Genomic DNA, 27514 nt, shown 5'->3' with positions numbered 1-27514 from the left:
ACCTGATTTGGTCTTGCAGTGCTCTAAAACCTAGTAACAAGAATAAAGGAAAGTGATCTAGTTTCAAAGAGGACACTAATAGATGGAGAAATATACCATGTTCATGGATCAGAAGAATCAATATAGTGAAAATGAGTATACTACCCAAAGCAATTTACAAATTCAATGCAATCCCTATCAAGCTACCAGCCACATTTTTCACAGAACTAGAACAAATAATTTCCAGATTTGTATGGAAATACAAAAAACCTCGAATAGCCAAAGCAATCTTGAGAAAGAAGAATGGAACTGGAGGAATCAACTTGCCTGACTTCAGGTTACAAAGCCACAGTCATCAAGACAGTATGGTACTGGCACAAAGACAGACATATAGATCAATGGAACAAAATAGAAAGCCCAGAGATAAATCCACACACATATGGACAGCTTATCTTTGACAAAGGAGGCAAGAATATACAATGGAGTAAAGACAATCTCTTTAACAAGTGGTGCTGGGAAAACTGGTCAACCACTTGTAAAAGAATGAAACTAGATCACTTTCTAACACCGCACACAAAAATAAACTCAAAATGGATTAAAGATCTAAATGTAAGATCAGAAACTATAAAACTCCTAGAGGAGAACATAGGCAAAACACTCTCCGACATAAATCACAGCAAGATCCTCTATGATCCACCTCCCAGAATTCTGGAAATAAAAGCAAAAATAAACAAATGGGATCTAATTAAAATTAAAAGCTTCTGCACAACAAAGGAAAATATAAGCAAGGTGAAAAGACAGCCTTCTGAATGGGAGAAAATAATAGCAAATGAAGCAACTGACAAACAACTAATCTCAAAAATATACAAGCAACTTCTGCAGCTCAATTCCAGAAAAATAAACGACCCAATCAAAAAATGGGCCAAAGAACTAAATAGACAACAAACACATGAAAAGATGCTCAACATCACTCATTATTAGAGAAATGCAAATCAAAACCACAATGAGGTACCACTTCACACCAGTCAGAATGGCTGCAATCCAAAAATCTGCAAGCAATAAATGCTGGAGAGGGTGTGGAGAAAAGGGAACCCTCCTACACTGTTGGTGGGAATGCAAACTAGTACAGCCACTATGGAGAACAGTGTGGAGATTCCTTAAAAAATTGCAAATAGAACTACCTTATGACCCAGCAATCCCACTTCTGGGCATACACACCGAGGAAACCAGAATTGAAAGAGACACATGTACCCCAATGTTCATCGCAGCACTGTTTATAATAGCCAGGACATGGAAACAACCTAGATGTCCATCAGCAGATGAGTGGATAAGAAAGCTGTGGTACATATACACAATGGAGTATTACTCAGCCGTAAAAAAGAATTCATTTGAATCAGTTCTGATGAGATGGGTGAAACTGGAGCCGATTATACAGAGTGAAGTAAGCCAGAAAGAAAAACACCAATACAGTATACTAACACATATATATGGAATTAAGGAAGATGGCAATGACCACCCTGTATGCAAGACAGGGAAAGAGACACAGATGTGTATAACGGACATTTGGACTCAGAGGGAGAGGGAGAGGGTGGGATGATTTGGGAGAATGACATTCTAACATGTATACTATCATGTAAGAATTGAATCGCCAGTCTATGTCTGACGCAGGATGCAGCATGCTTGGGGCTGGTGCATGGGGATGACCCAGAGAGATGTTATGGGGAGGGAGGTGGGAGGGGGGTTCATGTTTGGGAACGCATGTAAGAATTAAAGATGTTAAAAAAAAAAAGAGACTGCACCAAAAAAAAAAAAGAATAAAGGGAATTGTTGTACCTTGTGTGTTTATATATATGAAAAACATGTGTGTGTACATGCACATGCCTGGATGTATGTGAGGTGTAATTCAGGATTAGAGAGTTGCATTATAGAAAGATACCTGGTGATGCTGTAGTTTACTTGCTTACTGTGCTTTCTTCTAGAGACCATTCCCTTTCCTAGCAGTGTGTATTTATGAAGCTTTCAGTGGATACCTGCTGTTTTTTCTGCTCAAGAGCCATTCATTCTTTGTCTGGCAGCTATCATCTCCAATTTTCTTTGAAAACCACCCACTTCATTATTCTTAGCCTCTATGCTTTCAGTGAATCATGTTATCTAGACCTAAAACAAAGCACTGTATCCCCTAAAAATATCATTTATTATAGGATGGGCAGGTAACCTGATCAAATAGGAGAAATGAGAAGCCTATTGGGATTTTCAGAAAAGAGAATCTTGCTCTAACTTGCTCGTTTTAAGTCTGAGAGGGTCTGAAGCTCTTGAGCTATTTTTCTACCAATAAAGAAATAAAAAAAGAGTGGCTAGTCCCTTCACTGTACAGCACAAACTAACCATTCTTTCTTGATTTCTTTATTGGCTCTTCTTCTGTTCATGACCTTTAAATGATAGAGTGATTCAGTGCTCAGACTTTGACCCTCTTCTCTTTTGTATCCATACACACTTGGATGGCAGCATCGACTGAATGGATGAGTGAGCAAACTCTGGGAGATAGTGAAGAATAGGGAAGCCTGGAGTGCTGCAGTCCATGGGGTTGCAAAGAGTCAGACACAACAGAGTGACTGAAAAACAACACACACCTATGTGGTTTCATTCGGCTCCAGGATGGATGACTCCAAAATTTATTCATCTCTACCCCTGGCCTCTCCTCTGTACTTCAGATGTTTATATTCAATTACCCACTTGTTGATATCTCAATCTGAATGCCCAGTGAACTTCTGAAACTTGTTGATTAGTTGTCAGTTAAGTCGTGTCTGACTCTTTTTCAGTCCCATGGACTGTAGGCCACCAGGCTCTTCTGTCCTTGGTGGTTTACTTGTTAAGGAGTGTCTGACTCTTGTGACCCCAGGGACTGTAGCCTGCTGGGGCTCCTTTATCCATGGGATTCTTCAAGCAAGCATACTAGAGTGGGTTGCCATTTCCTTTTCCAGGGGCTCTTCCTGACCCAGGAATCAAACCCAGGTCTTCTGCATTGCAGGAAGTTTCTTTACTGACTGAGCTACAAGGAATTCTTTAACTTAGCATGGTCAAAAGAGACATTGTAAAGCAACTATACCCCCAAACAAGAACAAAGAAATCTGGCTCAGAGAATCCACTCTTGAGTGAAACATCTTAATGGAAAAAAAAAAAAAGGAAAGGCTAGTGTGGAAAGAGGAAAACAAGCAGAATAGTGATAGCCAAGTGAAGAAAATTTAAAGAAAGAGGTCAAGCCACATGCTGAGAGATGATGATGGGGATCTGACTATGGGACTTGACAGAGGTAGAGAGAATGTTCTGTGGTTGAAATTATATTTGCTGCTACTTTTACTTTTAGTACCTGGTGTTATGGGTTATTATATAACAGGGCTTGTGTGATAAATAATTCTATACAATTATATAAAATCTACATAAAACTCTGCATTTCCAGAATTTCTAAGAAGCCTAGGTAATAGGCTCAAAAATATAACAATTATAAAATATATAAATATTTAAGAACAGTTACTACTTTTGATCCTCTGTTTTCATATATTTTTTTCTGTTGTGAATTAGAGATGCAAGTCCAACTAAATTGCTCATTAAATCTTTGAAGAAACATCCTAATAGAAAGATTGATGAATAGGGGCTTTCCTGGTGGCTCAGGGGTAAAGAATCCAACTGCCAGTTCAGGAGACATTGACCCCTGATCTGGGAGGATATTGCATGTCTCAGAGAAATTAAGCCAGGGCACCACAACTATTGAGCTCCTGCTCTCGAGCCCAGGAACCACAGCTGCTGAGCCCACGGGCAGCCACTACTGAAGCCTGTGCTCTGCAACAGGAGAAACCACTGCAACGAGAAACCTGTGCACTGCGACTAGAGAGTAGTCTCTGCTCATCACAACAGAGAAAAACCCGCGCAGCAGTGAAGACCCAGCACAGCCAAAACAGTAAATAAATACAATGATTTTTTTAAAAAGAGAAATTGATGAATACAGTCCTTCTAGTAGCATTTTCTAGATTTTCAGGAAAAAAATTGCCAACTCTATATGTTTCTAGAAAACAGAAACTCAATTTTTTTAGTATGTAAATGAATTTAAAAGGTTATTCACTTCATTTCCTTCATTTTACCCTTAAGGAAACCAAGACCATACATATATTTAGTGGAACACTGAGAGAGGCCTTCTGATTCCTACTACAGTGTTTACTGAATGCCACTGTCTATAATAACTGCATAAAATTCATAAGTCAATTTGTAGAATTTGTTGTGATGAGTTAGACATTATTTGTGTCGCACTATCATTTGTAATTTCAGAATTGCAGTACTAAGGTTACTGAAGAATAAAATTCTATGAGGAAAATATGAATTAATAGCTGTATTTTAAGTGGAGCAGGATGAGGTATGGGATGTCCCTGAAATCATTTTAGTAAATAATATACATTAAAACCATCTTAATATCTGTTTTCTATAACTTTTATTAAATTATTGCCTTTTAATTTAAAAATTCATAAATAAAACCCCAAAATATTTCCAAGTTTTTCTTCTTATATTAAACTATTAAGCATTCAGAATAATGGTTTTTTCTTCACTTGGTCCTGATAGATGAAAGCCTCAACTGGAAACCCTGTGAGCCCTTCAGGCAACTGATCAGAGTATCTAAAGAAATGTCTGAAATCATGTCTTAGCCAATTGCTTCATGAATTATTATATGCTCCACATATTATTAAGTATTAAAAATGATTTCTTCTGGGGTACACTACAGCATCTCCTTCAGGGAGGGTTTCTGAGCTTTATTTTTTTTTGTCCTTGAATATGATGGATGGGAACTGCTTTGTATAACTCATCGAGCTTATTCTAATGTAATTCTAATGTAATGCTACAAGTCCTCTTTCAGGCACAAACTTTAGTTTGAATGTATACTCCTGGTAGGAGACAGCTCTGCGGCTCTGGCCATCCTGATGTATTAGGTTCATTAGCGGGTATGTCCTCTTTCTTGTCTGGGGCAGACAGAAACTCTAGAGTGTATTTTTTATATTTTTATTCTTCCAGTGTGAGCTTACTCTTGACCCCTGTGTTTGGCCATAGTGCAGCAGGCTGTGGCTTATAATGTGGTACACTCATGAAATTGGATTTTAATTCTAGTTCTGCTTCTTCAAATCTTAGGCTTCTAGTCAATAAAACAGGAACTGCTCTATCCATCACATTATTGGTTAGATGAAATCAGTTAATATATGAAAGGATTTTGAAACATTTGAAGCATCAAGCTGTTTTTCCTTCCTATTTATGCTTTGGAGTCTATGTATTCTACATATACAAATATGCTTTGCCTTGGAAGGAAATGCAACCCACTCCAGTATTCTTGCCTGGAGAATTCCATGGACAGAGGAGCCTGGCAGGTTATAGTCCATGGGATCGCAAATAGTCGGACATAACTGTGTGACTAACACTTACTTACTTTACTTATACATTTGCAAAAGAGAAAACGTTTATTTCAGTTTCTTTTAAAAATATTCAACAAGTTATGTATGAATTGTGTATGCTTCTAAATAGTGTTAATAACAATACGTTATTCAGCTGGTACATTGTTGAGCTGTAGAATATCTCAAGTATGACTTCTCAGCCTTAGCTACACAATAGAATCACCTGCGGAGTTTCAAAAATTCCCATCACTCAGCTCACATTCAGACTAATGAAATCAGTTTCTTTGGGAATGAGGCCCGGACATTAGTGTTTTTCAAAGCTCCTGAACAACCTCCCTCCCTCTTTGTGACCCCATGGACTGTAGTCCACCAGGTTCCTCTGTCCATGGGATTCTCCAGGCAAGAATACTAGAGTGGGCTGCTAGTCCCTTCTCCAGAGAATCTTCCCAATCCAGGGATCAAACCCAGGTTTCCAGCATGGCAGATTCTTTTATCATCTGAGCCACCAGGGAAGCCTAGAACTAGAACTAGCAATTCCACTCTGGGGCCTATATCCAGAAAAAATGAAAACACTAATTCAGAAAGACGCACGAAGTGCTATCTTCACAGAAGCACTATTTACCATAGCCAAGACTTGGAAATGACCCAAGTGCACATCAACAGACAAATGAATAAAGAGGATGTAATACATATACACACAATATAAAAGGCCATATAAAAGGATAGAATTTTACTATTTACAACAAAATGAATGGGCTTAGAGGGCATTATGCTAAATGAAATAAGTGAGATAGATAAATACTGTAGGACATCACTGACATGCGGAATCTAAAAAATAATACAAATGAATATATATGCAACACAGAAATAGACTCATAGACATAGAAAACAAACTTGTGGTTACCAAACGGAAGAGGGGAGGGGGTAAAAATAAATTAAGGGTATGGGATTAATAGAAACAAACCATTATTTATAAAATAAATAAACAAGGATATATTATATAGTATGGGAAATCATAGCTAATATCTTACAATAATTTATAATGAAATATAATCTGCAAAAATACTGAATCACTATGCTGTATACCTAAGACTAAAATAATATTGTTAATCAACTATATTTCAATAAAAAAGTTGAGAAGATTCTAAAGTACAGCTGAGGTTGAGAAAAACTGATATAAAGTATAATTTACTGAGAAGAGGATAAGGTAAATAGTCACTTGAACTGGGAAACAAAGGAAGGAGCTGAGAAAATGGATATGATGGCTAAGAATTTTCATGTGGAATGGGAAGGAGTCAAGTCTTCACTCTCTGGTTTTCTTCAACTCACTGTTTAATACAATTCTATGATTCTCTATTATATTTGTCAATAATCAAAATAGTTTATGCATTATAATCCCTTATTTTTTCTTTTTTAAAATTATTGTTTGTTGAAATAATTGCTTTACTATGTTGTGTAGTTTCTACCGTTCAGCAAAGTGGATCAGCCATGCATATACATATATCCCTTTCCTTTGGGATTTCCTTCCCATTCAGATCATCACAATGCATTAAACAGAGTTCCCTGTGCTACAGAGTTGTTCTCATTAGCTCTTTATTTTATACATAGCATCAATAGTATATATGTATCAATTCCAATCTCCCAATTCCTTCCATCTTTCTTTTCCCTCTTGATATCTATTTATTTATTCTCTACCTCTGTGTCTTTATTTCTTCTTTGCAAATAAGGTCATCTGTATCATTTTTATAGATTCCAACCTAAATATTTATCAACAGAGGAATAGATAAAGATGTGTTACATATATACAATGGAATATTTATTACTCAGCCATAAAAAAGAGCAAAATTGGGTCATTTGTATAATCCCTTTTCTAAGTAGAGTTCCCTGATAATGAACTTCCAGTGACATGCACACGAGTTTGTTGAAGGTAATTTGTTAAAAAAGATATAATTATTATACATCAGATTTCTAGTTTATAAAAACTAATACCTTGAATCTGGATAGTACTTTATGCTTTAAAAATCACTTTCATATGTTTTATGTTAATTATAGAGTTGAAAACAGACTTTCTACTTAATTTCTATGAGAAATGAATACGTAAAAATAAGTGTATTAAATTAGAATTCTTGGATATTTTGCCTTGTGTTATTGTGATGGGTAGTTTGAATGTTGAGATAGTTTCATCATTCAGGAGGAAAACCAAAGTTTACTAAGTGCTTCTTTAAGGTTAAAAAAAGTTAAGTGTGCTGGCTAGCTACAAATGACATTCATTTAAATCCATTCAATATCATTGGTGGTAGAATTTATTATGTATTTTCAGGGGTATATGGAACTCACTTTAATCATATTAGAACTCATTAGTTCTTTAGGCCACACTAAGGGATACAGAGGTAAATTTTTGTTGATAAGAAAACTTTCCATTTGTTGAGTATTTTTGCTTTTTAAAGCATTGGACATGTTCATGTGAGTTCCAGTCAGTGTCTATTCCATCTACATAAAGTAACAGGCAAATTTGACCTTGGAGTACAGATTGAAACAGGGAAAAGGCTAATAGAGTTCTGCCAAGAGAACGCACTGGTCATAGCAAAAACCCTCTTCCAACAACACAAGAGAAGACTCTACACATGGACATCACCAAATAGTCAACACCAAAATCAGACTGATTATATTCTTTGCAGCCAAAGATGGAGAAGCTCTATACAGTTGGCAAAAATAAGACCGGGAGCTGACTGTGGCTCAGATCATGAACTCCTTATTGCCAAATTCAGACTGAAACTGAAGAAAGTGGAGAAAACCATTAGACCATTCAGGTATGACCTAAATCAAATCCTTTAATTATACAGTGGAAGTGAGAAATAGAGTTAAGGGACTAGATCTGATAAACAGAATGCCTGATGAATTATGGATGGCTGTTCATGACATTGTACAGGAGACAGGAATCAAGACCACCCCCAAGAAAAAGAAATGCAAAAAAGCAAAATGGCTGTTTGAGGAGGCCATACAAATAACTGTGAAAAGAAGGGAAGCGAAAAGCAAAGGAGAAAAGGAAAGATATACCCAACTGAATGCAGAGTTCCAAAGAATAGCAAGGAGAGATAAGAAAGCCTTCCTCAGTGATCAATGCAAAGAAATAGAGGAAAACAATAGAATGGGAAAGACTAGAGACCTCTTCAAGAAAATTAGAGATACTAAGGGAACATTTCATGCAAAGATGGTCTCAATAAAGGACAGAAATGGTAGGGACTAAGAAGAGGTGGCGAGAATACATAGAACTGTACAAAAAAGATCTTCATGACCCAGATAATCACGATGATGTGATCACTCACCTAGAGCCAGACATCCTGGAATGTGAAGTCAAGTGGGCCTTAGAAAGCATCACTATGAACAAAGCTAGTGGAGGTGATGGAATTCCAGTTGAGCTAGTTAAAATCCTGAAAGATGATGCTGTGAAAGTGCTGCACTCAATATGCCAGCAAATTTGGAAAACTCAGCAGTGGCCACAGGACTGGAAAAGGTCAGTTTTCATTCCAATCCCAAAGAAACGCAATGCCAAAGAATGTTCAAACTACTGCACAATTGCACTCATCTCACATGCTAGTAAAGTAATGCTCAAAATTCTCCAAGCCAGGCTTAAGCAGTACGTGAACCATGAACTTCCAGATGTTCAAGCTGGTTTTAGAAAAGGCAGAGGAACCAAAGATCAAATTGCCAACATCTGCTGGATCATGGAAAAAGCAAGAGAGTTCCAGAAAAACATCTATTTCTGCTTTATTGCCTATGCCAAAGCCTTTGACTGTGTGGATCACAAAAAACTGTGGAAAATTCTGAAAGAGATGGGAATACCAGAGCACCTGACCTGCCTTTAAGAAACCTGTATGCAGGTCAGGAAGCAACAGTTAGAACTGGACATGGATTAACAGACTGGTTCCAAATAGGAAAAGGAGTACATCAAGGCTATATATTGTCACCCTGCTTATTTAACTTATATGCAGAGTACATCATGAGAAACGCTGGGCTGGAGGAAGCAGAAGCTGGAATCAAGATTGCCAGGAGAAATATCAATAACCTCAGATATGCAGATGACACCACCCTTATGGCAGAAAGTGAAGAAGAACTAAAGAGCCTCTTGGTGAAAGTGAAAGAGGAGAGTGAAAAAGTTGGCTTAAAGCTCAACATTCAGAAAACTAAGATCATGGCATCCCGTCCCATCACTTCATGGCAAATAGACAGGGAAACAGTGGAAATAGTGGCTGACTTTATTTTTGGGGCTCCAAAAATCACTCCAGATGGTTATTGCAGTCATGAAATTAAAAGATGCTTCCTCCTTGGAAAGAAAGTTATGACCAACCCAGATAGCATATAAAAAGCAGAGACGTTACTTTGCTGACAAAAGTCCGTCTAGTCAAGGCTATGGTTTTTCCAGTAGTCATGTATGGATGTGAGAGTCGGATTATAAATAAAGCTGAGTGCAGAAGAATTGATGGTTTTGAACTGTGGTGTTGGAGAAGACTCTTGAGAGTCCCTTGGACTGCAAGGAGATCCAACCAGTCCATCCTAAAGGAGATCAGTCCTGGGTGTTCATTGGAAGGACTGATGTTGAAGCTGAAACTCCAATACTGTGGCCACCTGATGTGAAGAGCTGACTCATTGGAAAAGACCCTGATGCTGGGAAAGATTGAGGGCTGGAGGAGAAGGGGATAACAGAGGGTGAGATGCTTGGATGGCATCACCGACTCGATGGACGTGGGTTTCGGTGGACTCTAGGAGTTGGTGATGGACAGGTAGGCCTGGAGTGCTGCAGTTCATGGGGCCGTAAGAGTTGGACACGTCTGAGAGACTGAACAGAAAGCAGTTCTAAAACTTTGAACTGTAGTTGAAACAGGTTCAGTTAATATTATTTGACAGAAGGGGACACTAAGGCCACAGCAAGTTTCTGATTCATATGGTTAATTTAATAGTAAAACTGGCACACAGAACTTGGGTTCTGGGTTAGACAGCCTTGGGTTAAAATTTCAGCTTGGCCAATTATACCTCTCACATATTATTTTCTTTGTGCCTTGGTCTTCATTTATAAAAAGTAAGTAAGATTATTGTGCACACTAAGTACAAGAGGATATGCAAGCAGGACAAGCTATATAATTAGTGTGGCCTGATGCAAAATGAAAACATGAGGCTCCTTATTTAATGATTATTAAGAATTACAAGTTGGTGATAGCAGAGCATTAAACCAAGTGCAGGGCCCGTCCAAGTGCAGGTGCAGCTGTACAGATCACACATCCTGAAGCCAGGCCTGTGTGCAAGGTACCTGGTATATATAGCACAGATACACTACATGTAATATAAATAGCATAGTAGATACTTAATATATGACAACTATTGTCCCTTCTTTTCCTATTTTCATTCAGACTTCTCTTCCCTGAATTAAAAAAAATGTAGATTCATTGTAATTGGTTCTGACATTTATACCTATAGCATTCCAATAAGTGATTACTTTTTTTAAAAGTTTTAATTTATTAATTTATTTATGGCTGTGCTGGGTCTACGTTGTTTTGTGTGGGCTTTCTCTAGTTGTGGCTAGCAGGGTCATTCTCCATTGCAGAGGCTTCTCTTGGGCAGCAGTGGCTCTAGTTGTGTGGGCTTCAGGAGTTGTGCCTCACAGGCTTAGATGCTCTGCAGCATGAGGAATCTTCCCAGACCAGGGATCAGATCCATGTCCCCTGCATTGGCAGGTGGATGATTATTGAGAATTATAATCTTAATGAAGAATTATAATTAAGCATTATCCACTGCTCCACCAGGGATATCCTAAGTGATTATTTTGTAAAAGTAAAAATCTCCAAACTTTCATAGAAATTACTGTGCTTTATTATGCTATACCTAGCAGATCTATTGGAGAAGGCAATGGCACCCCACTCCAGTACTCTTGCCTGGAAAATCCCATGGACGGAGGAGCCTGGTAGGCTGCAGTCCATGGGGTCACTAAGAGTTGGGCACGACTGAGCGACTTCACTTTCACTTTTCACTTTCATGCATTGGAGACAGAAATGGCAACCCACTCCAGTGTTCTTGCCTGGAGAATTCCAGAGACAGAGGAGCTTAGTGGGCTGCCATCTATGGGGTTGCATAGAGTCGGACACGACTGAAGCGACTTAGCAGCAGCAGCAGCAGCAGCATATCTATTGGTACTATGTTTATGATGTCTCCTTGCACTTAAAAATTGTGAATGACTTAGGTTTTTTCCATGCAGTACTTGATCAAATTTTACACTGTTGCTGTAATCATTTAAGAAAACTGTTTTACTGGTCTTTTTAATGCACCACTAAAAATGTCTTATGAAGATACAGGATTTTGATTTATATGTCTAAAGCCTATATTAGAAATTGTCAGTTACTTCCTGGGTCTTTGCACTTCAATCATTGCTCTATAATTTTCATGTGAAACTATACAGATCTTAGATGTTTTAAATATTCTCCTCCATTTTTTCTTGCTAAATATGGAAAACGTCTTGCTTTTAACGCATACACACATTTATTAGAGAGGTCCGAGTTTTCAAAATTAAAGTGACTTAGGAATGTAAAAAAATACATAAAGTATTTTTATTATGAGAGTGAACTATATAATCTCCTCAGCCTCTTTTTGTTTGTTTTCTATCTGTATAGGGAGGTTGGTACTGATAATCATTAAGCAACATCTAGTATTTTAATCCTTAAAATCTTGTATTTCTATTTCTTTTGTTTCCAGTTTCTTTAGTGCCAAACTTATTTTGCATGTGCATGCATATGTGTAAAATTGTATCATTTGACTGCCCCCAAAACTTTTTGAATGTTGTTGGTGGGTGGTAATGTTCTCATTTCATAAGGAGAAAAACAGAACCTCATGAAAGAGTTAAAGACTTGGTCAGAGTCACACACTTTAAAAAAGGTACCATTAAACTCAAACTCCAAATTCTGAGACCTATTCCTAGTATTCTAGCATTTGTTGAATGCTATAGCGCAGGAGTCCCCAGCCCCTGGGCCATGGACTGGTACTGCCCGTGGCCTGTGGGGAGCTGGGCTACACAGCAGGAGGTGAGTGGCAGGTGAACGAGTGAAGCTTCATCTGTATTTTCAACCACTACCTGCTGCTCACATTTCCACCTGAGCTCCGTCTCCTGTCAGATCAGCTTTGGCATTAGATTCTCACAGGAGTGTGAACTCTACTGTGCTCAAATCATCCCCAAACCATCCCCCCTCCCAGGTCTGTGGAAAAATTGTCTTCCATGAAACCAATCCCTGGTGCCAAAAAGATTGGGGACCCCTTGTTGTAGAGCTAAACGAAGAAGTGGAGAGGTTAGAAAAAGACAGATATGAAAGAAAGCAGTGTAGCAGTTGGTGATGTACTGGGAAATGTTTAAGAGCTGGCTGGGAGAAGGTGAGGCCCCTGGTTTGTAGTGTTTGTTGATTTCCCTAGTGTAATTATCTTCACAATTTCAATTTATCAGTGTGATGTCACCGAAGGTGGAGTTGGGAAGAGATGTACATTGTAATGAGCCAGGATGTCTATGTGTCAGCCTGCCACTGGTAGTGGATAATTATTAGTCTGAGTCATAAAAAATGTTCTGAGAAACTGTCTCTGGGTTTGTAACTCAGGGAAAGGGGGAGCATTGTTTGGGGACTAGTACTATTTGTTTAAAGTGTCCTTAGACTTCCTCATGTTCACTCCAGTTTTTATCTCAGCATTCCAAACCATTTCAGCCTGAAACCAAGGCAGAAAAAAACCTGGGGATTTCAAAAGTAATTACACTTAAGTACTTTCCTTAATGTAAACACTGAATGTTTAAGTTTTCACCTCCCAGATTGAAAGATACCTCATGTTTTTAGAGCTGCAAAACACTTGCAATGACTATAAATGCATTCTCTATGATGTTTTAAATTTAATAAGTATGTGAATTAAAACTTAGTAATACTCTCATTAAGTCAAGCTATACAATTTATGTATTTTTGGAGTAATAATGCTAAAAGGCCTTTAAATTAGAGTGTTCAGAATAACCGCATGCTAATACTAACCCTTGGAGAAGGAGATGGCAATCCATCCCAGTATTCTTGCCTGAAAAATTCCATGGACAGAGGAGCCTGGTGTCCATTGAGTTGCAAAAGAGTCAGACAGGACTTAGCAAATAAACAACAAATAACAATACTAACCCTATCACTAAAAGTAGGTGAAACAGAGGGTATTGATCTCAGTGGATTTAAATGCGCTGATTCTGGGAGAAAGAACTTTTGTAATAACTTATTTTATTAATTATGTCTGCTAACAACAGGAATAATTAAATCAGAGAATTAGATTGAACTTATGATATTTGTAGTGAAGAGGATATGAACAATTTTTAACCTAAGATGCCTGTGGTAAAGCATAATTTAACACTTTATTAACTTTTAAAAATCTCTAGAGAATTAAAAACCTCAACTCATTACCTGATTAAAGACATCTGTCTGCTTTATTTTACCTTAAATCTAACACTTGGCCTAGATCAAAGCAAGATAGGAAGAAAATTATCTTAAAAAACCCGTGATTCTGAGAATGATTAATATATAATCTCAGGTTCAAGAAGGGTATTAGGAAACACAGGAGATTTCTAGAGCAGCTGGGATCCAAATAATAAATGACTCTTAATAGCATAAAGGAAAAAGCTAGAGAATGAAGATAATCTTATTTGATATGTTTAGAAAATGAGAAGGGTGATTTGTGAAGCTTTGAGTAAGCAATAATAAAGTGAAACCTTTACAAACCATATTAAGGGGTTAGTGAAGTCAGTAGGAGCTTTGCCTTATTATCTGCAGAATGAAATAAGGGAAATTAATTTTCTGAGAGTATTAAGATCTTGTTGTCTTACTTTCTAAGCTTAATATGACTCAAAAGATGAGAGCCTATTCAATATTCTAGCCTTAAGGAAGAAAAAAAGATTTTACAATAGAAAACCAAATCCTAATTTTAGGTAGGTCAGAAGAGCACCAATTTTTTTTTTTTTTACTACATGGTATTTATCAATAGCTTTTGGAGCATTTCAGGAATGTTTCCCTCCTAACTGCTTTATCATTTTGATCATAGCAAAGATTTATCTCTGTGTTATTCAACAATTAGAAGATAAAACTTAAAAAAAAATCCCACAAATAGAAGGGAATATACAGTTTACTTTATACACTGTTAATTTCACCAAAGGCCTTGTATTTACACCTAATTCACTGAAGCACTTCGTAACATTCAAAAGCTGTGCTGAAAAGCTAAATCAGAGTTGAGAGTAGGTAGAAAAAGGTGCAGGATAAACCAGAAAAACTATCCCAACTCATCAATTTTTCTCTATGTGAAATGGGCATTTTAATCAACCATCAATTACTATATGTTGTAGATCTTAACCACTGAAAATGACAGTAAAATTGCAACAAAGAGGGCTTCAATCCATTCAACATGGTGACACATTAACATGTCTCATGCTACATTAATGAGGGAAGGCAAACCATGGACTGCTGGGACTTATCCAAACATTTCCTAAAAATTCATCAGTTATAAGAACTCCTCTCACCTGCTCTGGATATCCATCCATACTCCTTTGCCCTTTAGTTTGAATTAAGCACCGTCCAGGCTGAGGTCCCCGAGTGGCCTGTGAAGAGGGGATCTGAATAGGCAATGGTGACTGAAATTGCTGGATGGTCACTTTGTTAATGTTTCCCTCGTATGGCTGCTGCTCCCGACTACGATGCTGAAGGCTTTGGGAGCCCATCAAGGTCTGGATGTGGCTGCCTGCCTGTGGAGAAGATAATCTGTCAGAAGATTTGTGGTGTTGAAAGGATGTGATTAAAGTAGGGGGGGAAAAAGCACAGAATAAGTATAGTGGCATCATTTGGGCTTTCAGCCATGGCTGGAAAAGATAATGAAAAAACAGTAAGGGTCTGCCTACTGTGGTCTGTGAAAATGTTAATATCAGAGCAAGGTCACATTCAATACATTCGTAGTCATCTGATAGCTTATCAAAGGTGATTTTAACCCCCATTTTAAAGGAACAATGTTCAGTCTGAAAAATTTCAAGAAGAAAAGGTCAGAACTTAAAAAATAAAGAGGTGAACCATCTGGCATTTCACTTTGAACAATAGCAGGGAGAGGAATGTAATATGTGAAACATTGGGGGAAATGATAGAAACGAATTCCTAATTCTGAAGCAAAAGAGTTGAATTCCATATTTGTCTTCATGCCACACATATGTATAGGAAGCTTGTTTTGGTGAGTACAATTGATATTTATTAATTTTCTCTATTATTAAACCAAGAATACTTTTTTGGGAATTTTAAAATTCCATTAAAATTAATCATGTGAAATTCTTGTGTCTAGCCTGTAGAGGCACTAGTTATGCAAGTGAAGTGAAAGATGCTCAGTCCTGTCAATTCTTTGTGACCCCATGGACCAAACAGTCCATGGAATTCTCCAGGCCAGAATACCGGAGTGGGTAGCTGTTTCCTTCTCCAGGGGATCTTCCCAACCCAGGGACTGAACCAAGGTCTCCTGCATTGCAGGTGGATTCTTTACCAGCTGAGCCACAAGGGAAGCCCAGCTATGCAAAGGTCTTTAAAATGAGCTCTGCATGCAGATCTTGATGTGAGCTTTCAGAGATTCATCAGTACCCCATTTAAAGCAACAGCAATCATTTATCAGTCCATGTATGGTTGCTCCCCGGTAGCTCAGCTGGTAAAGAATCCACCTGCAATTCAGGAGACCCCAGTTCGATTCTTGGGTTGGAAAGATCCACTGGAGAAGGGATGGGTTACCCACTCCAGTATTCTTGGGCTTCCCTGGTGTCTTAGCTGGTAAAGAATCTGCCTGAAAAATGCGGGAGTCCTGGTTAGATCCCTGGGTTGGGAAGATCCCCTGGAGATGGGAATGGCTACCCACTCCAGTCTTGTGGCCTGGAGAATTCCATGGACTGTATATATAGGCCTTGGGGTCGCAGAGTCAGACACGACTGAGCAACTTTAACAAGTCTAGTTTGCTAGAGGAGAGTTGCTAAAGGGCATGGGAAAGTTTGGTCTCCAATCTTTACATGAAACAATATCTAATCCAGTTCTTTGTTCACTCCATTTTCTCACCTTCATTCTAGCATGGGTTTCTTGAGTCATTCTGGCTGACATCTTTTCTTCTAAGGAGGTAGTTCTGTTTGTGAGTTGATAACCAGAACATGCCTTTTATTTATTGATTGATTGATTTGGCTACACCAGGCATCTTGTGGGGACCTTAGTTCCCCAAGCAGGGATCGAACCCATACCCTTTGCAATGGAAGGGCAGAGTCCTAACCACTAGACCATCAGGGAAGTCCCCTAGAACATGCCTTTTAAAATTAAGTATGGTTTAATGTGGAGGTCTAACTTGGGAAATGAATGCTCATCCTTAATACTTTTAAAACTATATTTTAATATTGTGCTTGGTACTACACCATCATTATGAAAGGATCTGAGGGATTACGTTCTGAATTCACTGTCTTTCTTATTGATGTTTTAAGGGTAGGCAATTTGGAATTTAAAAGTAAATTTCACCTAAGAATTCATTAGTTATGAAAGTTGGTGAATTTTCCTGACTAATCAAGATTTTTGATTACTATGAAAAAGTCAGATTGGAGGAACAAGGAAAATTTATTTAACAAGTATTCAAGGAAAAGATGACTTCATTACTTTAAGGTTCTTACAGAAGAGCAACATAGGGATATAAGGAGATGACAGTGATCATTGGAAAATCATTTGGAGAGGGAAGGCATGTTGTTTGATTTCAAACAACAGGTATTTCAGCTAAGAAAATATTAAAAATTACTATTTGGCAATATGTAAGGCAAAGTAAAAAATCATTTGATTACATTTTAGATATCCAATTGATTGTCTTATCATGTACAAATTTTTTTTTACATTCAAAAACAGTAAAGATATTTCAGTCACAAGAAATTGGAGGAAAAGATGCAAAAAGAAGTTCAGGCACAATATCAAACACAGTGCAATATCAAAACAATTATCATACCAATACTGTCTAATGTAACCAGGGATCACAAAACTATGACATCATAAGCACAACTAAGATAAAGTCATAATAGGCAAATGTGTATTTCTCTAATATATCTATTTCCTTCTCAGAAATCTAAATGAAAGATGTCACAACTTTCTCAGCCATTCTAGAAGACTGAACACACTTTTGGTCAAGTATTCCCTTTTTGCAAATTCCATTCTCTCATACCTCCATGGAATTTCATGTTCTCTTGTTAGGTAGGAGAGGAAAACCATGATAAGCCCAGAATCACATTTTGAGCTACTGTACTCTGAATGAATTCACTGGCCTGCTGAGTTACTTAGAGGAAATAGTTTCCTGGACTTAGAGAAGCTGGGGGTACAGGCTGACTAAGACTGACTGGCTTGACTACTAAACAATCAATTGACTTTATATCCTCTTCTTGTCTCCATAGATGTAGTATTCATGGGTCTTCAGTTAGTGCTTGAGCCAATGGAAAAGAGGAAGACTGGCTGTTTAATTGAAAGTGACAGCCCCCCAAATTTAGAGGGGTCCAGAACATAGCTCAAGTCCCATAAGCATAATTCACATGAGATAATCAATAATGATTGCTTAGCCACAATTTCATTGATTAGAATATTCTGATAATGGTCTACTCAAGGGTAAAAAACTGTATGCTATAGTTTTAAAATGTATTATATTATAGCCTTTAAAATTATTTTTATGCATGGTGGATTCATGTTGATGTATGGCAAAACCAATACAATATTGTAAAGTAATTAACCTCCAATTAAAATAAATAAATTTATATTAAAAAATAATTTTTATGGCTTATTTTTTTCCTTCTGATTGGAAAGTTTGAGCTTTAATTATGCTTTGATTTGAAACCTTTCAGGGCATGCTTAACATCTTTAATAACTGGCACTGTAATTTATATTTAATAAACAATGGCTACCATCCAAACACTAAGTGCCAGACAATGTGCTAAGACTTATGTTATACATATTATCTCCTTTAACCCTTACAATAGTATTAAGGGATTAATTATTATTAGCTGTTATTATTTAATTTTACTGAGGAGGAAACTATGGCTTGGAGAAGTTAAGTAACTCTCCCAAGTAATTTGCACAACTGGGAAACTGGATGGACCAGGATTTGAACCAAGGCTGTCTGACAATCAGAGTTCATGTTCTTAAATGCAAAATTATAGTGCAACAACCATTTCCCCCAAATTGTCTCTCTCCCTCCAATAGTTGAACTATGAAATGAAAAGGAACCACAAAAAGAAACAAAAGTATCAGGTTATTGAGGAAGGGTATATCAAATTTCTTTAGCAGTCCTTTAATTTGCTAAAGAGCCATTCCTACTTTTTGAATTAGGTCTATTATCTAGTTTTAGATCTTATGTATGTGACTTAGAACTTTATACTTCAGCAAACAGGAGGATGCTCTGTGTATTTAGCAATCTTCTCATGATTATAAAATAATAATGCTCATGTTCTCAGATGGCTTGGCAAACATAAAGTGGGCATGAAAAGAACATTCTGTAAAATGATTCTGCTCACATCAGCAGCAGTTCTTTCACCCTCTGTTGGGGCTACAGGGTGCAATAATTGGGGATGGGCAATGACAGCTATAGAAAGCAAAGAATTAACACTAAATTTTATGTGAAGTTAACCAAACATAAATGACACAAGACATCTAATGGAACAATTATGGTGTGGAGGGACTATAAAGAGGAAGTTATTTTGGCTGGCACAGAGGCTTGAGAAAGTAATGAGGATGCTCATGAAGAAGTATAAAGGACTGACGAAAATGTAGAAAATGTCTAGAGCTCATCAATGAATATAGTAAAGTTGCAGGATATAAAATCAACACACAGAAATCCCTTGCATTCCTATACACTAATAATGAGAAAGTAGAAAAAGAAATTAAGGAAACAATTCCATTCACCATTGCAACGAAAAGAATAAAATACTTAGGAATATATCTTCCTAAAGAAACTAAAGACCTATATATAGAAAACTATAAAACACTGATGAAAGAAATCAAAGAGGACACTAATAGATGGAGAAATATACCATGTTCATGGATTGGAACAATCAATATAGTGAAAATGAGTATACTACCCAAAGCAATTTACAAATTCAATGCAATCCCTATCAAGCTACCAGCCACATTTTTCACAGAACTAGAACAAATAATTTCAAGATTTGTATGGAAATACAAAAAACCTCGAATAGCCAAAGCAATCTTGAGAAAGAAGAATGGAACTGGAGGAATCAACTTGCCTGACTTCAGGCTCTACTACAAAGCCACAGTCATCAAGACAGTATGGTACTGGCACAAAGACAGACATATAGATCAATGGAACAAAATAGAAAGCCCAGTGATAAATCCACACACATATGGACACCTTATCTTTGACAAAGGAGGCAAGAATATACAATGGAGTAAAGACAATCTCTTTAACAAGTGGTGCTGGGAAAACTGGTCAACCACTTGTAAAAGAATGAAACTAGATCACTTTCTAACACCGCACACAAAAATAAACTCAAAATGGATTAAAGATCTAAATGTAAGATCAGAAACTATAAAACTCCTAGAGGAGAACATAGGCAAAACACTCTCAGACATAAATCACAGCAGGATCCTCTATGATCCACCTCCCAGAATTCTGGAAATAAAAGCAAAAATAAACAAATGGGATCTAATTAAAATTAAAAGCTTCTGCACAACAAAGGAAAATATAAGCAAGGTGAAAAGACAGTCTTCTGAATGGGAGAAAATAATAGCAAATGAAGCAACTGACAAACAACTAATCTCAAAAATATACAAGCAACTTCTGCAGCTCAACTCCAGAAAAATAAACGACCCAATCAAAAAATGGGCCAAAGAACTAAATAGACATTTCTCCAAAGAAGACATACGGATGGCTAACAAACACATGAAAAGATGCTCAACATCACTCATTATTAGAGAAATGCAAATCAAAACCACAATGAGGTACCACTTCACACCAGTCAGAATGGCTGCGATCCAAAATTCTGCAAGCAATAAATGCTGGAGAGGGTGTGGAGAAAAGGGAACCCTCCTACACTGTTGGTGGGAATGCAAACTAGTACAGCCACTATGGAGAACAGTGTGGACATTCCTTAAAAAATTGCAAATAGAACTACCTTATGACCCAGCAATCCCACTGCTGGGCATACACACCGAGGAAACCAGAATTGAAAGAGACACATGTACCCCAATGTTCATCGCAGCACTGTTTATAATAGCCAGGACATGGAAACAACCTAGATGTCCATCAGCAGATGAATGGATAAGAAAGCTGTGGTACATATACACAATGGAGTATTACTCAGCCGTTAAAAAGAATTCATTTGAATCAGTTCTGTTGAGATGGATGAAACTGGAGCCGATTATACAGAGTGAAGTAAGCCAGAAAGAAAAACACCAATACAGTATACTAACACATATATATGGGATTTAGGAAGATGGCAATGACGACCCTGTATGCAAGACAGGGAAAGAGACACAGATGTGTATAACGGACATTTGGACTCAGAGGGAGAGGGAGAGGGTGGGATGATTTGGGAGAATGCCATTCTAACATGTATACTATCATGTGAATTGAATCGCCAGTCTGTGTCTGACGCAGGATGCAGCATGCTTGGGGCTGGTGCATGGGGATGACCCAGAAAGATGTTATGGGGTGGGAGGTGGGAGGGGGGTTCATGTTTGGGAATGCATGTAAGAATTAAAGATTTTAAAATTTAAAAAAATAATAATAATAATAAAAAATAAATGCAAAAAATAAATAAATTAAAAAAAAAAAATAAATAAAGATTTTGGCCAACCCAAAAAAAAAAAAAAAAAAAAAGAGACTGGATTTGTTCAAGTAGAGGGTTAGCTATGAGAACATTGACTCATACTGAAGGAGAATTTGAACATGAAGTTTTCTATAAAGGTTGAGTTGCACATTTTGAATGATAAAAAGAAATAGAGAAGCTTTGACATTTGTTTTGAACTTTCAAAGGGAGGTTGAACAGAATAACATGTATTTGAGGAGAATAGTATGGAATATGATGTTTTCAAGTTGACCCAAAAACACTGTCAAGGTTTACAGAGAAAAACTCCAAACATCCCAAGGAAATATTTTTGTCAAAGCCACAGGAAAAAAAAAATGTGATTCGATACCAAATGGCACTATTCATATACAATTTATCGCACAGCTCGTTATTCTGTGGAAATTTGAAATGTTTGGGGGGTTTTGTATGATATAAAATAGATGATATTTTTTCACTACATCAAGTTGTGATTCACACTATTTTCTTAGAAAAGACTGACAAGTGTATTACTCAATTTGGCTATCTGTTTTACTACTTATCTTGGCTCTTGGACCACTTGTAATTGCTTCCAAAAATTAAACACAGCCTCAAAGGATGACAATTTATGCCACTGAGAATACTCAAATGGATACAATTCATTTTCTAAAATTGAGTTCAAAAGAGTTATAAAGATAGTTGGGAGCAATGTCAACAACACAGAAACATCTACAAGGAATAATTAAGTAACTGATTTCAAGGAAACAGCAGTACTCATTTAAATGAGTTGGTTTCAATAATTTTGTAAAACAACAACAAAACAGTTCTATCAGTTACAATCTACAACATATACTCTGCAGTACCTTTTTTTTTTTTAACAGATAGGGTTCAGTGTCAGAAATCAGGACAGTAGGATTTCTGCTTCAAGTAGATAGAGTAGACATACTTTTCCCTATTCCCTCCATTAAGAACAATGAAAAACACTGGATGTTATAAATAAACAAATATAGGAAAACTCGGGAACGTAGACTGAAGAGGCTAAGGACCAAGTAACAACATGGTAGTAAATTTCTCAGGTTTTATTTTTGTGTCATATATCCCAGACTAGGAGTTCAAAAAGTGGACATCCCCCAAATGCCAACCAGGATAGATGAGGAAAGCCCCAACAAAAGCCTATTCTCTCTAGCCAAAGGACAAGGAAAAAAAGAGCATCTTAGCAAGACAGAAAACTTTTAGATAAAAATTGCTCTATTATAGCCAAACACCATGGAAAGGACTGTGGTCCCACCATGACAATGCCAGCAAAGACCAAGTGGGAAGAGGAGACGTCTACCCTTATAAGGCTTTAACAAGGCACAACACTTCTGCTGGGGTGGTGTCAGAGAAGGCCAAGTGAGGCATCAGTGAATGCATCCCCACTGGCCAGTAGTAAGCCACTTGCCACCCAGTGGTGTCAGTGGAGACCACACAAGGAGCATGGACTCACACCCCAACCCAGCAGTAATGAGGCACTCTACCTTCGGATTAGGGTGGTTAGAGAGGTCTTAGGAGACAGTCAGGATATCATCCATCGCTTAAGTACAATGGGGCTACTCCCACTTAGGTATCAGTGGAGACATTCTGGGAGCCGGAACTTTAATCCCCTAACAAAAATGAGGAGACTTTGCCTCAAGTGTCACTGGATTCTAAATGAAAAAATTGGACTTGTACCCCAGCTTGGCCAAAATGAGGCAACTGGAGTGGTGTCAGAGAAGACCAGCTGCAACAGATGATTTAAATATAATTCAGAGTTTTGTAACATAGTGTGAAAATGTCTAGGTTTCAACCATACCAAGAACAAGGAAGATCTCAAACAATGGGGAAAAAAAACCCAATAGATGCTAACACTGAGATGACAGAAATTAGAACTAGCTGAAAAGATTTTTAAGGTGACAATAAAAAAATGCTTCAGTGGTTAATTACATACATGCTTGAAACAGAAGAACAGAAACCCACCAAAGGAATATAATATCTTAGTAAAGAAACAGAAGATGTAAAGAAGAAACACATGGAAATTTCACAGTTAGAAAACATAACTGAAAAGCTCCGTGTATGGGCTTAACATCGGAATGTAGAGAACAAAGAGGAAAAAAAAACTGAAAGGATGATAGAAATTATTCAGTCTGTAACAAAGAGAAAACACAGTGAGAAAAAAAAAAAAATGAACAGAGTCCCAGAAACTCTGTTCAAAGGTTCCAACAGTAATATTGTCAAAACAGATGAGAAAGAAGTCAGGCTGAAAAATTAAAAGAAATAATGACAGAAAATTCTGAAATTTGGCAAAAGAAAAGTCCTATAGATTTAAGAAGCAGAAAGAAATCTCATACAGGGTAAACACAAAGAAATCAACGCATAGTCACATTATAATTAAACTTCTGAAAAGTAAAGAGAAAGAAAAACATCTCAAAAGCAGCTTGAGAAACATGACATTCTTACCTATAGAGGAAAAACAATTTGAATTACACTGAATATCTCATCAAAGACCGTGGAGGACAGAAGAAGGTGCCACAATATTTTTCAAGTGCTGAAGAAAAAGAACTGTCAACTCAACATCCTATACTCCTGAAAAATATTCTTCAGCAATCAAAGAAAAACCGAAATATTCTCAGATGAGGAAAATGAGGAGAATTTGTCACCACTTTTTTATCCTAAAATAATGGTTAAAGGAATTTTCTAAACAAAAAAATGATAAAAAAAGAAACCTGGAACATTAAGAAAGGAAAAAGAACAAGACAAGCAAATATATGGGTGAATAAAATGAGCTTTCTTTCTCTTCTTGAATTTTCAAAATTATGTTTGAGGATGAAGTAAAATTATGGTGCTATCTGAGGCAATACTAAATGTATGTAGAGGAAATATTTAAGACAATTATAAGTAGAGGAGGGTGAAGGGACATAAAAGAAGGCAAGGTTTCTTACCTACTTACTTGAGCTGCTAAGTGATGATGCTAATGGACTCTTGTAAGTTATGTTTACATAATGCAATACCAAGAACAGTCACTAAAAGAGCTACACAAAAAGGTATACTAAAAACACTGTAGATAAATCAAAATTAAATTCTAAAAAATATTCAAAAACTCAGAAAAAGCAGGAAAAAGGAAACAAAGAAGCACTAAAAGAGAACAAACAAAACAAAAACTTATTAAAACTTAAACCTTAATGTGTCAAATTAAACATTGACTAAATATGCAAATTAAAAGACAGATCTTGGAAGGGTAGATTAAAAAACATTGCTTAATTATATGCAGACTATAAGAAATAACTTCAAATATAATGACATAGGCAGGTAGATATTAAAAGGGTTGAAAGTAAATGTCATGCAAATATGAATTAATGGAAATGAGATGTGGCTATATTAATACCAGATAAGGTATACTTCAGAACAAAGACCATATACTAGGAAAAGAGAGGAATCTTATGTGATGAAAGAAGAGTCAATCGACCAAGAAAACAAGCAACCCTAAATGTATACACAACAGAAAAAGAGGTGCAAAGGTGTAAAACAAAACTGATGAACTAAGAAAATAGACATTCATTATTGCTGGGAGAAATATCAATAACCTCAGATATGCAGACGACACCACCCTTATGGCAGAAAGCAAAGAAGAACTAAAGAGCCTCTTGATGAAAGTGAAAGAGGAGAGTGAAAAAGATGGCTTAAAGCTCAACATTCAGAAACTAAGATCATGACATCTGGTCCCATCACTTCACGGCAAATAGATGGAGAAACAGTGCAAACAGTGGCAAACTTTATTTTTTGGGGCTCCAAAATCACTGCAGATGGTGACTGCTGCTGCTAAGTCACTTCAGTCGCGTCCGACTCCGTGCAACCCCATAGATGGCAGACCACCAGGGTCCCCCGTCCCTGAGATTCTCCAGGCAAGAACACTGGAGTGGGTTGCCATTTCCTTCTCCAATGCATGAAAGTAAAAAGTGAAAGTGAAGTTGCTCAGTCATGTCTGACTATTAGCGACCCCATGGACTGCAGCCTACCAGGCTCCTCTGTCTATGGGATTTTCCAGGCAAGAGTACTGGAGTGGGGTGCCATTGCCTTCTTCGGATGGTGACTGCAGCCATGAAATTAAAAGACGCTTACTCCTTGGAAAGAAAGTTATGACCAACCTAGACAGCATATAAAAAGCAGAGACATTACTTTGCTGTCAAAGGTCTGTCTAGTCAAGGTTATGGTTTTTCCAGTAGTCATGTGTGGATGTGAGAGTTGGACCATAAAGAAAGCTGAGCGCTGAAGAATTGATGCTTTTGAACTGCTGTGTTGGAGAAGACTCTGAGAGTCCCTTGGACTGCAAGAAGATCCAACCAGTCCATCCTAAAGATCAGTCCTGGGTGTTCACTGAAGGACTGATGTTGAAGCTGAAACTCCAATACTTTGGCCACTTGATGTTAAGAGCTCACTCATTTGAAAAGACCCTTATACTGGGAAAGACGGAAGGCAAGAGGAGAATACGAAGACAGAGGATGAGATGGTTGGATGGCATCACCGACTCAATGGACATAAGTTTGAGTAAACTCGGGGAGTTGGTGATGGAGAGGGAGGCTTGGTGGGCTATGGTCCAAGGGGTTGCAAAGAGTTGGACACGACTTAACGACTAAACTGAACTGATAGGTAGTGGAGTAATCACATAAAAGTCAAATGACACAAAATGGAATCTTATCATTTTAATAGTTTCCATGTGGCAGCAATCCTTAATCATCTGCCAGTTATCATATTGTTTAGGTCTTCAAACTACATATTCAATCACAGACATTTTCATTACAATGGGTCAAATTCACTTTTTTTTTTTTTGCTCTTAAATTTCTTCTGAAATGAAGATAGTATAAATATTATTGTTATCTCCATTTTCTGAAGTCAACTATTTGTTTGTTTTAAGGAACAAATGTTAAGAATTGATGGAATAAGTAGTTTAATCTGCCACGGTTTCTATTTGTTTAATCTGTGACAAAGTTTTTTTTTTTTTACCTGTCATTTAAGAACCATTTGATAGACATTCTTTGGGCTCTCACTTTTATTAAGGAAATAATTTAGAATCAGTCTGGATGAGAACAATCTCCAGATTTTATGACAGTGATGTCCCTTACTATTGGATACAGCTATATTTTTTGTACTGGCATTAGGAGATAATGTAATATGCTTTATAAGTTAAAGAATTAATGCTGTAATTAAGTAAGAAAGTCTAGTACAAAAACAACTGTGGAACTAACAATACTTTACTCATCTGTCACTGTTTCTGTAAGTTAGACAAGAAATTTTCCATTGATATTTCTACAACTTCCTACTGCATTATTTCTGAGAACAAATTTAATTGCATAATAGAAGTAGAATAGGTTTTAAATATACCAATGACTGAAATAATACTAAAGTCAACTGATTAAAATATGTCATCCTGACTGTTCAGATTAACAAAAGAAGTATTTGAAATGGATCGTTAAATAGAGGATATTTCATTGCTTTCTTCAAGCTTTTCTTCTTGATTCAGCTACTAAGTGTGTGGAACTGCCTCTGAAGGATCCCATTTTCATGAAAATTTTGACTTCCTACCAGCCATGTACCCTTGCTTTGGCAATTAATTCTCATTTAGCAAGGAAGTCTTTATATATCTTCAGCCTTTTCTCTCTGCCATAAATAATACCAATTATAGGGAGATTTGAATCTAACTGGATACATTCATTCTTATTCCTCTAGTATAGCAAAAGGCATGGCTGCATAGATTCACTAGAACAAGTAACATGATAATCAGTTAATGACCTTGTTTTAAAAGGGTATATTCAGTTCATCTGAATAATTGTTCTGATCCTGTTAGCCTGAAAGAAGTTCAGTTTAAAATTCTCAAGGCTAAATTTGAGCCCTTAGTTTATAATTCCTATAATCATTCTTTGGATTATTTCACATATTTTAATTTGTAGATTACAATATGTCTTTTCATTATAGGGGACTGGAATGCAAAAATAGGAAGTCAAGAAACACCTGGAGTAACAGGCAAATTTGGCCTTGGAGTATGGAATGAAGCAGGGCAACGGCGAATAGAGTTTTGCCAAGAGAACACACTGGTCATAGCAAACACCTGCTTCCAACAACACAAGAGAAGATCTACACATGGACATCACCAGATGGTCAACACTGAAATCAGATTGATTATATTCTTTGCAGCCAAAGATGGAGACGCTCTATACAGTCAACAAAAACAAGACTGGGAGCTGATTGTGGCTCA

The 27514-nt window shown here is 37.1% G+C and overlaps 1 protein-coding gene across 1 annotated transcript in view; it reads right to left on the bottom strand.

Moving 5' to 3' along the window:
* Window positions 1-27514, bottom strand: part of LRRC7 (leucine rich repeat containing 7) — a 615708-nt gene that overhangs the window by 43643 nt on the left and 544551 nt on the right. Inside the window, exon 24 of the mRNA XM_069565050.1 lies at window positions 14965-15186. Coding sequence (XP_069421151.1) covers window positions 14965-15186 — 222 coding nt within the window. The remainder of the gene's footprint in view (window positions 1-14964; window positions 15187-27514) is intronic.

Source organism: Ovis canadensis, chromosome 1 (assembly GCF_042477335.2).
Source record: "Ovis canadensis isolate MfBH-ARS-UI-01 breed Bighorn chromosome 1, ARS-UI_OviCan_v2, whole genome shotgun sequence".
In the NCBI taxonomy this organism is placed as follows: domain Eukaryota; kingdom Metazoa; phylum Chordata; class Mammalia; order Artiodactyla; family Bovidae; genus Ovis; species Ovis canadensis.
This window is presented reverse-complemented; position numbering and strand designations above follow the sequence as displayed.